General features: G+C 39.2%; 1 protein-coding gene across 4 annotated transcripts in view; it reads left to right on the forward strand.

Annotated features, from left to right (window-relative positions):
* The window catches only part of LOC133526599 (alpha-tubulin N-acetyltransferase 1-like), a 77,342-nt gene that overhangs the window by 11,246 nt on the left and 49,378 nt on the right, over window positions 1–16,718 (forward strand). For all 4 annotated transcript variants that reach the window (XM_061863291.1, XM_061863295.1, XM_061863300.1 and 1 more), the window contains exons 3-4: window positions 14,728–14,899; window positions 15,647–15,801. In XM_061863291.1, the coding sequence (XP_061719275.1) occupies window positions 14,728–14,899; window positions 15,647–15,801 (327 nt within the window). The remainder of the gene's footprint in view (window positions 1–14,727; window positions 14,900–15,646; window positions 15,802–16,718) is intronic.

Raw genomic sequence — 16,718 nt, forward strand, 5'->3', positions numbered from 1 at the left:
GAACACGGGACCATCGGCTTCGTAGGCAGGGTCACTACCCACTAGGCCAGACCGGTCGTGAAACATAGTTTCTAACAATAATTTCTTAAATAAATAAACAAACGCAATAACACATATGTTATACATTTTAGTATTAGTAATAAAAGATATCCGATAGGGAAATGTGAAAACGCTCTAAATAATAACCTTATATAACAGGCGCTGGTGGCTTAGCGGTAAGAGCGTGCGACTTTCAATTCTGAGGTCGCGGGTTCAAACCCCGGCTCGTACCAATGAGTTTTTCGGAACTTGTGTACGAAATATCATTTGCTATTTACCAGTCGCTTTTCAGTGAAGGAAAACATGAGGAAACCGGACTAATCCCAATAAGGCCTAGTTTACCCTCTGGGTTGGAAGGTCAGAAAGCGGTCGCTTTCGTAAAAACTAGTGCCTACGCCAATTCTGGGGATTATTTGCCAAGCGGACCCCAGGCTCCCATGCCGGGACAACGCGAGGAAGAAGAACCGTATGACCCAAAATCATAAATAGACGAAATAGCGTGCTTTTACCCTTCACCTATCATCCCTTAGGGAAATTCATGTATTAGGTATTGACCTGTCCAACAATATGTATACGGTCAATAGTGACATGGCGCATTGCTGACCCAATGAATTTAATGTGGTCAATCAATCTGTGAGTAATATTTGTTATTTCCCGGTGGAAATAATGCTTTATTTTATATTTATAAAGTTTTCTGTTCAAGACTTGTTTGTGTAAGTACAGTTAGCAGAAGAACTAGTTAAGTCGATAGGATCAGAATCTCGCAGTCGATAAATGAGAAGTCACAAAAAGAATTCAAAAATGTCACGATAATTCCTTTAGGTACTTATTTCAATGAAAGTAGACAAGCAATTTCTACATTTTCGTGTAGTTATAACATTTATTGGTTGACCAACCAAATAAGATACCGCCTGGATCTGTCACTGAACGGCCTGACTTTGACCTAAGACATTATTTGATCATCTACCCCCAACTGGCTTAAGGAGCTATTTGAGGGTAGATTTTGTCTACTTTCTTCTTCTTTCTCGGTCCCTCATTACTGTGGGTCGTGACCACTTGGTTTAGCAGCAGCTCTTGGTTTACTTTTATTTTTAAATACCTAAAGAAACAGAGTATAAGTAGATAGATTGATGAAATAAGTTTTTGGCAAAAAAAAATTGGTACAAGCTTTTATCGCTGACTGTACTTTTCTTTCCACAGGCAACTAATACTCATCGAGACATTTCTAAACCCCAAACACAATTAGGTTGCGTTGTTTTATCACAGAATTCCTAAGGCCACCTCCTGTCTCCATCATCAGATCAGCTCGATGGTACCATAATATTGCATTGTCACCCGACTTACACATGTATGCAAACTTTCAGCTTCATTGGAAACCGGGAAGTGGGTCAAATTTAACTTGCAAGTTTTGACCCGTACACAAACATACATAGGTACATTGCAAGTTATACACCGTGTTTTTTTTTATTTGCTTTAATTTCAAGGGTGCATTCCTGAGGTTAAATTAAGTAACTTTCTCAAAGACCACCGGTATTCTAATTAACTCCATTTCGGAGATAATCAATATTTTATTTTTATCTTATAAAGCCCTTACGAGTGTGTACACTTACCTTAGGGCCCGTTCACATATTGATTAGTGTTTAGTACGGGTTAATACATTTGCTACTAAACGTAAGTACTATCTCGGACGATTGATGTTCGAAATGACATTGACATGTCACAGTTCTCAATTGTTTGATTGAGATAAATGTAATGCCCGTGCAACAACAACGCTATATGCAACATTTAATTACTTTTTATAACAAAAAAGATATTAAAAAAAAATTTTTTTTTGGAAAATTAAGTATGTCATGTAGTTTCCTTAAACGTACTTACCAATACCCCGAAGTTAACGTAATTCAATAAAAACTCTGTATAAAAGCTTGTAATTTTATTTTACTCTTCGATAGTTTAATTCAATCGATTGATTAAACATTATTTTCATGACCCAAATTCACATAATAGCTTACTCAAGGACATCTCGAAGGTCACTATGTAATGATTTAACCAGCTTTCTTTGAAAGCGTTTAGCAATGTCATGGTGTACTATTGCATAATGAATCGGCCTCGCATTGAAAAATAGAAAACTAAGCGGCTCTGTTAGCGGTAGACATTTTGAAATAATGTAAATTTGAATCGACAATAAAAATCCATATAGGTAATTATCGAACCAGCTCACTAAACTTCACTAGAATCGGTTATGGTGCATTTTCGCCCAAGAGACGTTTCATCACGCTTGCTCGGTGAAATTGAGTCGTGTGCCAAAGGCTGAGCTGCAGGACAGCAGAGGGCCTACCGCGAACCACGTTCGACGTGTTGCCTCTCTGTCACACTTGTACATTCGTACGTAAGTGTGACAGGGAGGTAGCACGTCGAACGTGGTTCGCGGTAGGCACTCAGCTACCGAGCTAACCCTAATGCGCCTCGGAGCGAAAAAGCCATTTGCATTAAACAACCAGCAACGGTACTACTACTATTATGTGACGTTTCAGACAAAAGATACTATCGTCGATCGTCGGAAAAAAAGTCTGACAACCGACAAAACTTAAGAGCCACGTGAACGTCCATAAAGAAAGAGAAAACGTTTTTCCCACTTTTAAATATTTTCCATTCTTCATGATTGTTTAGTATGTTATTAACACAATGAAAAACTAGGTTTATAGGTTTTCCAAAGTTAAAAAGTTCCAAGGTCAAAAAAGCGAAACCTATATAAACCTAGAATATATTATGCTGAACTGTAGGGCTAAGATGGTTGGCTCTTTATCATTTGTCACCATGCCTGTCACGTTCCAACAAGTATGTAAGCGCGAAAGTGACGGGTATAGTGGCAAGTCATAAAAATTGAACCATGATGCCACCGCTGAAGCGATCGACATCGAAATCAAAGTGATTTGTTAAGATTTAGTAGTGGAAAACGTTGCCTCCCGAAATGGAATTTCATAGAAAAATTACCGTTATTTCGTTAGATTCGAAAACCTATTCTTCCCTTATAACTTTTGCCATTGACATTAGAGATGCAACGAATATTCAGCCATTATTCGGTATTCGGCTACATTTTCACTATTCGGCCGAATACCGAATAGTGGCATAGTATTCGGCCGACTACCGAATAGTACGTTAACACGTAGATAACGTCAAACGAAGGGTATAAAAAGTAACAAACTACAAGTCAAACTACCTTTATATTCATAGATAGTAATACAAAAAGATGAGAAAAATAATACGTAATATATTTTTACACACACGACGAAATCTAACGTACCGCCATGTCGTGCAGAATAAGCGCAATTTATACTCGTATCAAAGACTGCCTACAGCGAGAAATAAGTTGCAACTTTCACAGCGCATGCACGCGCGCGTTCGAATTTACTTCATTTTAGGTAAAACTTCTTGCCGATTATTCGGCTATTCGGCCGATGGCTCCCCCGAATATTCAATATTCGGCCAAGCCACTATTCGTTGCATCTCTAATCGACATAACTAAGTCTTCTTCAGTACCCCTAGTGTAAATATTTTCGACAGCGAAACGTGACGTACGCGTTTGCGTTAAGTGTCATTTTGTATGAGATTTTTGACTTTCCAAAACATCCCGCTTGGCGCGCTGTTTAAAAACCCATACAAAATGAGACTTAACGCAAACGCGTGCGTCACGTTTCGCTATCGACTAAATTTACACTAGGGGTACTGGTTATTGAAAAGAATGTAAACAAACCACAATTAAGTATTTTATTGGGAAAAAAATTCTTCTAGACAATTTAACTCGATGTGCCAAAACTTACAGAAGTTTTACTACGATATATTCAACGTTATCCACAGATAACAGAAGGACAAAACCCGTCACTAAATGGATGGGTAAGTGGCAAAGTAGATCAGGAAAACCAAAACACCAAACATTAAAAATATATATTTTAAAACGTAATTTATTTAAAAACACGTATTCCATGGTTACATTCATATAAAACAGACAAACAGTGATAGTTAGTTAGTTAGTGCTTCTGGGCATTTTCCGCAAATCGACAACCATTGGGCCTATTTTGCGTGAAACGAGGTAGCGCTACTCTAACCACCCCAGCTCCTTCACGAAGCCTAGCAAAGTTTTCAGGTTGCTAATTGCCTCTCCTAGTGTGCACGGAGTCCCTAGGTATTTGTTCCTGTATACTTCTACCTGTTTGCAGTCTAGGAGAATATGTTTTGTTGTTTCTTCTTCTTCCATGCACGCTCTGCACATGGGGCTGTCCGTTTTACCCATATTGTGTAGGTGTTTGTTAAGTGTGTTATGTCCTGTAATTAATCCTACTATTTTACGTAGTTGGTGTCGAGGTGTTTTCAGTAGTATTTTGGTGAGTTTGTGGTTCAGTTCCGGTAGAAAATCCTTAGTCTGTCTGCATGTGTCCATTTCATTCCAGTATTTATTGTGCAGTTGTCTGTGATGTAGGTCTGGCTGGTTGTGTATATAGGATATTGGTAGGGGTATGATGGGCTCGGGTCCATATGCCGAGCGTATAGCATAGCCGAGCATATCGGCGTTTCTGAGCCTTTCCTGGCCAGTTCGTCCGCTGCATCGTTTCCTCTTGATCCACTATGCCCCTTTATCCATTGAATTGTTACTTTGTTGCCTTCTTTGCTCACTTCCGTGAGGCTTCGATGACATTCGAGTATGAGCTCTGAATTAAGTTTGTCGCTGCATAGCGCTTGTAGTACTGATTTACTGTCTGATAGTATTAGTATATTTTCTTGTTTCACCTGTCGTCTTGTTATGGCATTGCAAGCTTCTATTATTCCCACACATTCAGCTTGGAATACCGTGTTATGTTCTCCCAGGGGTTTTGAGATGTGTATGTTTAGGTCCTCCGAGAAGACACCACATTCTGTCCCTTCAAATGTTTTTGAGCCATCTGTGAATATTCTTAGGTTTGTTTGGTCTAGTCCTTCTTTTGGATCTTCTGTTAATGATATGGCGTATTCTTTCCAGAAGATCATAGTTTTTGGTGTTTTGTCGATGGGCGCCTCCAGCATGGGTAGTTTTGAGATCATATTTTCATAGATCTTCTTGTGCGATGAGCTGAAGGATGTCCATAGGTTTAGCTTTTTCAACCGAAGAGCCGTGGCAGCCGCTTCTTTTTGTATATATATATGTAATGGTAGGAGTCCTAGCATTATTTCTAGCGCCGCAGTCGGAGTAGTTCTCATACAGCCCGTCGCAGCCACACATGCTAGTCTTTGTGTTTTGTTTAGTTTGTCTATTACCGTGGTTAGCTGGGTGCGGGGCCACCATACGACCGAGCCATAGCTGATCATTGGCATTATTACCATTTTGTATAGCCACAGTATGATGTGAGGAGCAAGTCCCCATCTCTTGCCCACCATCCTCCGGCATTGCCAAAAGGCTACTGTTGCTTTGTTTAGTTTGTTGTCCAGGTGTTTGTTCCAGTTCAGTCTATCATCCAGGATTATGCCTAGGTATTTTACATCCTTTGAAAGTGTCAATCTTGTGCCAAAAAGGGTTGGCAGTTCGTATGTACCCAGTTTTCGTTTGTGTGTGAAGAGAATTGTGTCGGTCTTTTTTGGGTTTACCGATAGGTCATTCTCCTTGCACCATTTCTCTACTATTTTCAGTGCTGTCTGTGTGAGATCACATAGTGTGTTTATTACTAGGCCGCTGATTAGTATTACTAAGTCATCTGCGTACCCTATAGTCATAAAGTGTTTGTTGTTTAATTTTGTTATCAATTCGTTCACCACCAGGTTCCAAAGCAGTGGTGAGAGTACTCCTCCCTGGGGGCATCCTCTCATGACTAGTGCTTGATGAGTTTGGTTTTCGGATAGTCTTATTATTCTCTGTCTTAACATATTCATTATCCATTCGGTTACGAGTGGATTGGTTCTATGTCTTTGTAATGCTTGTTGAATGCTGCTAAAGTTTGTCTTGTCAAAGGCTCCTTCTATGTCGATGAAGGTGCCTAGGCATGAGTTCTTCCTTGCTAGCGCATTCTCTATGTTGCTTACTACAGCATGGAGAGCTGAGTCAGTTGATTTCCCTTGACTGTAGGCGTGTTGGTTTGGATGGATTTCTATGTTTTTTTAGGGCCGTGTCCTTCAGTTCTCTGTCACATAGTCTTTCTAGTGTTTTTAGCATGAAGGATGTAAGGCTGATTGGTCTGAAAGACTTGGGATCCGAGTAATCGGTTTTGCCTGGCATTGGGAGGAAAATCACTTTCACTTCCCTCCATTTATGTGGTATATATCTAAAGGCTATACAGCTGCACAGTAGATTGGATAGATGTTTGATTAATGTATGTCCACCCCATTTTAGTAGGGCTGGGTAAATTCCGTCTGTTCCCGGCGATTTAAAGTTATCAAAACTATTTACCGCCCAGGTTGTTTTATTATATTCTGTTATACCTTCTGCTGTTCTCCATTCGCTTTCAGTTGGATTATAGTTAATTGTATCCTGTTCTGGGTCTTGCTCGTTTACTACTTTGCATCCTGGGAAGTGGGTCTCCACCAGTAGCCTTTCTGTCTCAGCTGGGCTGCTGGTGGTACTATTATCTTGTCTCCTCAGGGTACCCAGTAGTTGTCTTGGTTGGTCTGCAAGGATTTTCCTTGTTCTGTTTGCTTGAGTTACTGTGGATATGTTGTCGCAGAAGTTTCGCCATGAGGCTGATTTTCTGTATCTTAGTCTTTTCTTGTAGTCTGTTTTAGCTGTTTTGTACCTGTCCCAGTCCTCTTCAGCTCTTGTGTTCATTGCTCTGTTAAGTAACCTTCTCATTTTTGTTCTCATTCGTTCCAACTCCGGTCCCCACCAGCTGTTGTTGTTAACAGTGATACAGTGATAGTTTACATGTGCCTGAACTAGGATTCCCTGTGTTTCAGGCGAGAAAAAAGACAAACATTGTTAATGACAATTAATTACTCAAATAATTATCCTATTATAAATCTAGTCATTTAACTTATAATCATTTTAAAACTATTAGTAGATTCTCTGTGTCATATTTTAATATGCATCGTGTCTTCTGCTAATACATTTCATAGGTACTATTTATGGCTAAAGAGTGTATATAGTGAATCGTTACGCCTTTAACAAATTTCTATAACAAAATAAAAAACATTAAATTGACCCAGTTCTTTACGCCATGAGCCATCATAACGCTCGACCGAGCGTGGCGACAGTTATAACGCTGCAAACTTACTTTTACACTCATAACGACCACAGTTTTCTTTATTTGGTAGTTCTGCAGCCGCATTTTTAAATTTGTCGTGCTTGAGTTTTGCAAACGTACATTTGCACTCACGCTGACCACCTTGTCATACAAACTAAAGCCCGTTGGTTATTTTAACAACGGTATTTGTATTGTTGTCGAGCCTCCGTTTTGTCACGAAGGTGTATGTAATGTGTTTTTCTTTAGGTTTTTATCAGAGCATTTGCCTTGCGACTTAGTCCACAAATAACGTTTTTAAACAAGGGACCCTTATAAAGTTATCTGTCGTGTGAATAAGCCTATTCCTTAACGGTTTTTGTTGAAAATCCAGAAAATAGCTACTTATTTTAAAAACTATAGAATATAGAATAGAAGCGTATAAAGAGTAGGTATTGAAAAGTATGTAAAAAGCGGTCAGATAAAGAAAAACACGATCATTTTACACTGTTTATAAATACGTTATTTAACAAACAGTACCTGGGCGACCGAGCTTTGCTCGGTTATAACTATTTATTGTAATATGGTGGTGTATAGGTGATAATCTACATAAACTTAAAAAGTAAAATGTGTACTGACAATTATTATTATTTACAATCGATTTTAACCTTACAGCACTTGTCACAGAGTAACGCCATCTATTGTCAATTTCTCTTATTACATAGGTCATTTTTTTACTAAATTAAACTTGTCTAAAACAATAACAAATTAAAAAATTATATATAAACTTGAACATATTAAAAAAAACAAAAGTTAGTCACCGGGCGAGATTCGAACCCGTAACACTCGTTTAGCAGTCCGCGTCTTAACCCGCTGGACCAGACGGACAGTGGCAATACGAAAATAGCGACCATATTCTGCGTCTGAAAACTCGAAAACACGCATTTTCCCAAACATAAGACTAATCTAGATAGATTGTATACCCCCAAAAACCCCCATATACCAAATTTCAGCGAAATCGTTAGAGTCGTTTCCGAGATCACAGAAATATATATATATATACAAGAATTGCTCGTTTAAAGGTATAAGATTTAATTTCAAAAACTTTTCTTTTAACAGGCAACTAGTACTCTTCGAGACAATCTAAAATACCCAAATACAAATGTTACGTCTTTTTATCACAGAGTTCCTATAGCCACCTCCTGTCTCCATCATCAGATCAGCTCGACGGTACCATGATATTGCTTTGACATCCAATTTACATATATATGCAAATTTTCAGCTTCATCGGAAACCGGGAAGTGTGTCAAATTTAACTTGCAATGATTACAGACAGACCAGGGGACAGGTGACATAAATAATAGCTTGTAAATATATAAACAGTGTGTATTTATATAGCGATATTATACCGCAGTGCGAATTTAGTTTACCAACACAAACGCTTTGTGAGTACGCGAATTGGACAGTCCTTTCACAATGTATATTCTGTATTATTTTTAACCGACTTCAATTTGTATATGTGGCTATTTTTTGAATAGCTAAAACTTTTATTTACAAATGTACAGTCAAGTGTAAAAATATGGGTGTACACATCTTACTCAAAAATATGTCCCATAGCATCTTATTCCAGTGTAATAAGAGCGTAGTACCATATTTATGAGACGATTATTTCGATACATATTTTTGCACTTGACTGCATGTTTATAAACAAAAATAAGAAAAATAAAAAGCAGGACAGCAATACATGTTGGTTAATGGTGAGATTCTGGGCTAGGTGTCCCGTCGTTGTAACTCTATGTCGTGTTCGGCCTCTGTCTGATTATAAGCAGTCGCCGTAGCGTATGGGCGCCAGAAAATCTATGGCTTACATGCGCGTTGCCGACTCTAAAAACAAAACAATGAATTGTGTCACAAGCAAAGCGAAGGGTTCTACAATTTATAAAATATAATGAGCGTAGTAAGGGATTCAAGTGTCTACGCTTAACTAACGCTAAAGATGGAAATAATTAAACACACCTAACACATCACCAGGGGTCGTACAAAAAGTGCGGATGACGTCAAACCACTTATAGGATGATTTCAAATAGTATTTTTGATTTTCATAAACAATTATCACTTATCATTTATCAACCTCTTTATTAAACGATATCGCCACTTGAAATGAGTAAGTACGTTTTTGACTGACACATTGTCAATCAGATGAACAATAAATTGACTTCGTTATTGTTTAGCTATTGTATCTTCACGATTATATTTAGCTAACATTTATATTTACTAATGTATAAGAAAACGCTCTAAAAAGTCATCTTTACTCGAATATTGTGGCAATTTTCCGTATTTTTTGTATTTTACTAAATGTCACACGGAAGTTTAAATACAAACTCAAAAATCATCCTGTGTGCAAGATTACGTCATTTTTACGTCATCCGCACTTTTTGTCCGACCCCTGCACATCACCTATGCCTATGAGGTGTTTACATCACCTATAAGGAAATCTGGGGGCACGGTAGTGCCGCCGCCAAGACGAGCGAAGCGCAAGGGCACTACCTACCTTTTCTCGCAGCGCTTCGTCGTTTTTTTGAACCCTTATTTATAATTTGGGTTGGATTATCCCAGATAAACAAAATTCTCGGGATATGACGTCAATAGTGGGCATATTAAGCATAAAAAGTTTCAATTGCTCAGCTTTTATGCTTTAATTCTATTGCAGATATCTAAATAAGTTATTGGCAAAAAAATCATTTTTGGTACACGCTTTCATCGCTGACTGTACTTTTTTTCCACAGGCAACTAATACTCATCGAGATAATTCTAAAAATCCCAAACACAATTAGGTTGCGTTGTTTTATCACAGAGTTACTATGGCTACCTCCTGTCTCCATCATCAGATCAGCTTGATGGTACCATAATATTGCATTGTCACCCGACTCAAATATGTATGCGAATTTTCAGCTTCAACGGAAAGTGCGTCAAATTTAACTTGCAACATTTGTCCCATACATACTAACAGGGCAAGTTAAATGAACGCTTGTAAATTCACCGATTTCGTCACTGACTCACTCATTCACTGGTGATCATGCCGAGATAACGGATGCACATGCTTGTAGCTCTTATTATTGAAATTGTGTTTTTTTATCTAAGTCACCCATTACGACACTTGGTGATCTGTTCCCGCGGTCAGCGATATTTGCACCGAGATGTTCAATGAAGGACGCTTAAGGAGCAAAGATATTGTGTATTATGCTTAAGATTAAGTTGGTATAATTAGCCAAGCGAAAACAATTGCAGTCATGTTCACTTTCCTGTCTGTTCGGCTGTTTGGTAGAGAATTACTGTTTTCATGTCAGACTATGGGCAAGTATGCGCTGCTTAGACAAAAAAAGGATCGTTTCACCTCAGTAAACTTTGTGTCATAATATTGAAATTAAGTTTCCCATCAGTTACTTCATTTAATACTTTCATTAAAAGCACTAACTGTAAAGAATATTTTGCGATATAGCTAAGCGAACTAAGTGTACGGCCTCAATGGCGAGCGATCAGCGGAGCGAGTAACGTAGCGTCGAGCGTAAGTGTAAGGCCTGAGTGGACGCTCAAGTTGGGCGTGTAGCGGGGCGTGCGGCGTGCATGTCAAACAAACGTATAGGAGCGGCCTTAGTGCACGCTGCTCACATCACTCGTGAGCCCGACGCCACGCTGCACGCCCCGCCGAACGCTCCGCTTCGAGCGTCCACTTAGGTCTTACACTAAGGGCTTAAGCGCTCAGTTATTTTGTGCGAAAACCGCAGCGTTAAGCCGCAAGCCGCCTATACATTTGCACGCAGCGTACATCACGACACTACAGACAAATGTGAACGCAACCATATTAACTATATCAAACCGATTGCCGCTCTGATGAGTCACCACACAAAACAACAGACAAATGTGAAAACATATTGGTTTTAGCGGCTAACGCGTGCGTTTAAAGCCGCGACAAACGCATTGTCATTTTTCCTACGTTAAGGCATGCACTGAGGCGGCTCGCTGCGCGTTGGAGGGTCTGCCATCTTGTGGCCTGAATCGGAACCATAAACAAGCACATGTACACGTCACGTGTTTTCTTGTGCATAGTAGGTTCTGCCATCTTGTGGGCTACATCGGAACTAAAAACATCACATTTACGCCTCGCGCCAAAAATCTGACGGCTCCTGTGCTGCCTCCTACAGTTCATGCACGCTCCCTATAGTTCGTGTCATGATGACGCGCAGATTCGTCAAAAACATTTAATGACATGACCATACGAGTCAAGGCACGCGTCTTCGTGAATGACACGATCTATATGCATTTGTATAAGAATCACAGCAAAACCGCCGCCAATATTTAAAACAGCATGCTTAACTTACATAAAACTTGGCGTAAACATTTACATAACATATTACTGAACCCCTAGTGGTTGATGGTTTTTTTTTCAATTAAAAAATGTTTTAGATGATTTGTTTTAATCGTAGTAGTAAATTAATTACATATTTTTAATCAAAATTATGAAAGACGCAAGTACGTGCGAGCGCGTCAGTGTCGTTTTCTGGTCTTGCAGCGTTGGCCGTTGTCCTCTCAGCGGAGGTGAGGACTTCCGAAGAATCCCGAACACCGTATATTTATTTGATAGTGTGACGTGACGTACGCTTTTGCGTTAAGTCTCATTTTGTACGGGATTTAGAAACAGCGCGCCAAGCGGGACGTTTTGGATACTCAAAATCCCATACAAAATGAGACTTGACGCAAACGCGTACGTCACGTCTCGCTATCGAATAAATGAGAGATGAGAGTGGGCAAATTGGCCTAATGACCAATAATAACTAGCCATATGCCAATGGATAGCTTATTCTAAGTTCTAAAACTTTTACTATGGCAGGTAGTCCCAAATCTTTGTGTGAAAAAGTTATTGATGTATGAGTTGAAACGTTACTGTGTACGTTTTTAGGGTTCCGTAGCCAAATGGCAAAAAACGGAACCCTTATAGATTCGTCATGTCCGTCTGTCTGGTAAGTAGATGTATTCTATGAACCGCATTAGGATTTTTTACACAAAAATAGAAATTAAACAATAAATTTTGGGGGTTCCCCATACTTACTTCATCAAACCCATACGCGTGGGGGATAGGTCTTCAAAAATGATATTGAGGTTTCTAATATCATTTTTTTTCTAAACTGAATAGTTTGCGCGAGAGACACTTCCAAAGTGAAAAAAGTGTCCCCCCTCCCCTGTAACTTCTAAAATAACAGCATGAAAAATAAAAAAAAAATATATGATACACATTACCATGCAAACTTTCACCAAAAATTGGCTTGAACGAGATGTAGTAAGTAGTTTTTTTAATACGTCATAAATGGTACGGAACCCTTCATGGGCGAGTCCGACTCGCACTTGGCCGCTTTTTTCTATAATAAGTTCATGTATCTCTTTACAGATTATTTTTTTTACAGATTATGTATCTCTTTACAGATTATTTACTGTCGATTATTTTGTGTCATGTTTTTGATTTTTATACTTACTTTCATATGTTTTTTTGCGTCATTCCGGTTCCGGATATTTAAATGGATTTTGCACTTTTCCGTCATACCTAATATTCTGGTTTTCTTATCGGTTTCTGTAAACTGTCGCTGGTTACTTTCTTGAGAGTTCTTGGCCTTTGGCTTTATTATCTGACTTCGTGATCTAATGCAATATTGACTACATGTTAATTGATCATGGATGAACTACAAAATAACTGGGCACTTAACACAGCTCATAATAGTCGTAATTGACGAACCTTTGCTTAAATAGTAGTAGATTGTTGAACCCTTTGAATGCCTTATATATTTATTAATAAATAAAAAATGTTACTGTGACATGACTGTGACAGCATACGCCATAACGCCTAAAGTCGTTCTTGGCGTCCAGAGTACGACAACAAGCGATACCTTTAGGTGTTCTTGCCGTTCAATTGGTATATCGATATTCGGTTGTTTTCTTATATGTATTTTTGTAAAACGCTTAAAAACCGTTGTATAGAACTAAAACGCTATAGGGTGAATCAACTTTTTTGTTTTGTTATCCTGTCCCGTTGTCCAAGGGACAACAGTGGCACAGTTTGTTTGAAGAGACGTTGTATGCCGTTCTATTAACATGCTTTAGTAGGGGGCCCATTATGGACATTGGTTATAACGACCACAAAAACGCAAGTTTAATACATTTAAGTACCATAAAATCAGTATTTCAATGAACTTTTGTCCCCTGGACAACTAATCGTAACCATGGCAACGAGTGTTGCTAAAAAATTGATTCTCCCTATAACAATAAAAATAATCTAGTTGATGGAATGTTTTCTTTATCATGTCTTAACTTTTTTTACACAGCTATACAAGATTTTCCGCCATACAAAAAGTTGTAGAATATAAAAATATCTTTCCAATGATATATGGCTTGTCATTATTGGTTTCTACGCCATAGTCTATACAAATCTGCCCATCCTCCTTTAGACTAGGGATACTGTTTGTTACTAAGTCTTCGTTGCTATGAAAATTGAGCGAGTAGATGTTTAAATGTCAAATTTATTCACTCCAATTTGTTATTATAACAATTTCTAGGAAACAAAACCAAAATTAGACATACACATATTGTCCAATTCATAACTTTAATCACACATATCGTGGTGGTTGGTTTCCAAATGCACCGAGAGATGGCGCTGTCACCTGCTCAAACTAGCTAACGACTGTTTGCCTTAGAATATCAAGTGTGTATTTTTATATCTTGTTTGTGAGATTTGTTTTGGAGATTATTATAGTTGTTCATAAAGTTCAAACGGCTTTAATTTCGAAAAGGACCCTTGGTACAACCTTGTTCACATATGTTACTTGAATGTTCAAGTCATTGCAGAATGTCGTTTTAGAATGAGACCGTAACTTGGTGTTGGTTGGAACTCAGGTCTTTTGAGTCTGAATTTGAAGAACTCGACTCGTTTTTACGAGACTCGGCACCTAAAAAAACTTCCGAGTCTTAAGTCCCGAGGCGAGTCCTTTAAGTCGTGTTTGAGCAACTCAAATGGACTCGAGCGTCCGAATGAAGACTCCGTCAGCAGTTTTATAGGTTTTACCTAAATAAAGTAACCGTATGATTTGTATACTTAATCCACGAATATTACTTAAAGACAATGCATTTCCAAATTTTGCAAAGTTCCGTGAAAAGGATTCAAGTCTCTACGAAAGGCTCTGGTCTCTAACAAGTTAAAAGGAACTCAAGTTTATTCTTAAGAGTATGAAAAACTGAGTCGAGTTTCAAAGCAGAGGACTCAAAGGACTCTAGTCTTAACCAACACTAGTGTAACTTCAATTGTACAAACAGCAACACTCTTAACTATCCATCGGTAGACCTTATGCCTTTTGTAATAAGCTCCACCTATGGACAGTTAACAGTGCCCGATGGTATGGCGGCTGAAATGTTCGTGCACGCCCCGCTCGAACATCCACTCGCTTTCATACTATTTCTTCCTTCGTTTCAGCGGCCACGGCGAGCTTATAGGCTTCCTAAAGGTGGCCTATAAACATCTTTACCTTTTCGACGAGCGCGAAAAGGTCCGCGAGATGGAGCCCCTGTGCGTGTTGGACTTCTACGTCAGCGGCGCGCGCCAGCGGTGCGGTAACGGCAAGAAGCTGTTTGATTTCATGTTGCAGGTGGGCTATATAAACTACCTTTTCCTTCCTTCCGCGTCGTGAAACTTCCGCTTCGTAAAATGTCCGCTTCACAAAAAAGTATTGTGAAATTATACACCACGGGATAAATCAATAAAATGTCCGCTTCGTGGCATCCTTTCTCAAAAGGTTATCTGAGAAGCTTATTCAGTACCGGCCAAACGAATTGAATATGGCGACAGCACCGCATCACTCTTGAAATATACTACCGTCAAAAAGGTTTAAAACCTAACTCAATCTTTAGTTTCATTCTCAAGAACACGATTGATCGATAACCCATTTCTTTTGCAAGAAGACAACGATCTCAAACATTCGGTAAAGATCTGTGGAGGTTACACAGCAAGGTGGTTAAAAAACATGATTTGTCCACCATAATCACCAGGCCTTAACCTGGTCGAGCTTTCATGGGATGAACTCGCCCGTACGGTCCGAAAACAATGTCCGACAACAGCAAGCCAAGAAACGCTATACACAAATTTTGTAGAAATAATGTCAAGATTACTCTGTAGTGGAAAAGCGTCAAGGATTTTTCGATGAGAGACTGTGAAAAAAATGCCTTTTTTAAATAAATTCTGATTAATAAATTGTTTAACGTTTTATTCTTCGGATTGTAGGTATCTACTGCAAAGTAGAATTTTCTTAAAAAAAAAACATTAAAATGTTGATTATTTGCATATTCTGTGTTTGGTCTTAAATAACAGTCATGTTTCAATTTGGTATCAATTTTAGGATACCAACAGCCGGGCTCAAGACCTGGCGGTGGACGGCCCATCATCCAAGATGGAAACCTTCCTGGCAAAAAATTACGGGATTGACCACCTCATCCGGCAGAGCAACAACTTTGCCATCTCGCCTGCATTCTTCCATACAGCATGTGATGCCAGGTAACTATTCCTCACATTTTGTATTTAGTAAAATAATTTTTCAGTGTAGGCAACTTTAGTGGCGTTTCACCGGCGCGCAGTCAACTAGCCTTATAGCTCAGTTTCATTGGTCGATAACTCGGTGGATATCAAGCGCGCAGTGACTAGTGAAACTCATCTTTCTGCCCTTATCCCACGTTATGTTGGGGCACAACATGTTCTGCGATTACCCCCAGCAGGCTTCAAGGAATCCCGCCGAGTGTGGTCCGCTCTTAACCGCCTAAAAATAGGATTTGGCAACTGTGGCCACCACTGGTACAACTGGGGCTGGAGCGCCTCTCCCGCCTGTAACTGTGGGCACTCAGACCACACCATCTACCACATCATTCTGGAGTGCCCCGTTTCTAGATACACCGGCACAGAATTATTTTATACAACACAAATTACATAATATAACAAAAACATAGAAAGTATAAAGTGCCACTAAATGGCCTCATCTCATGTTGCTGGTGGCTTCCAGCGCTGATCTTCCGATGAGACCATCAAGTGAGAAGAATCACAGAAAGTAACAGACAAGAAGAAGAAAGACATAAAAAAACATAGAGTGAACAAATAGGGAGTATTACTGCAATGTTCTGCCGCCAGAGAGCAGCACTATCACATATTCTGAACCATAGAGTAACTTATACACACAACAGATTTTTTGAGAACTTTTCACTATGACATAAAGGCTGTTTGTTTACAGCGGTCTACCGCGAAACGTGAAAATCGAAATTTCGATATCTGCCTCTATTGCTCGAACATGCAAGAGTAGTAGATAATGAAACTACGAGTTTCGTGTTTCACGGCAGGCCCTCAGTATGTACTAGTGGCGCCCGCTACGCAGAGCTTTGCGTAATATCCCCTACAGGATATTTGACTATTAGTCAAATCAGCTT

The sequence above is a fragment of the Cydia pomonella genome, chromosome 1, assembly GCF_033807575.1.
Source record: "Cydia pomonella isolate Wapato2018A chromosome 1, ilCydPomo1, whole genome shotgun sequence".
Lineage (NCBI taxonomy): Eukaryota > Metazoa > Arthropoda > Insecta > Lepidoptera > Tortricidae > Cydia > Cydia pomonella.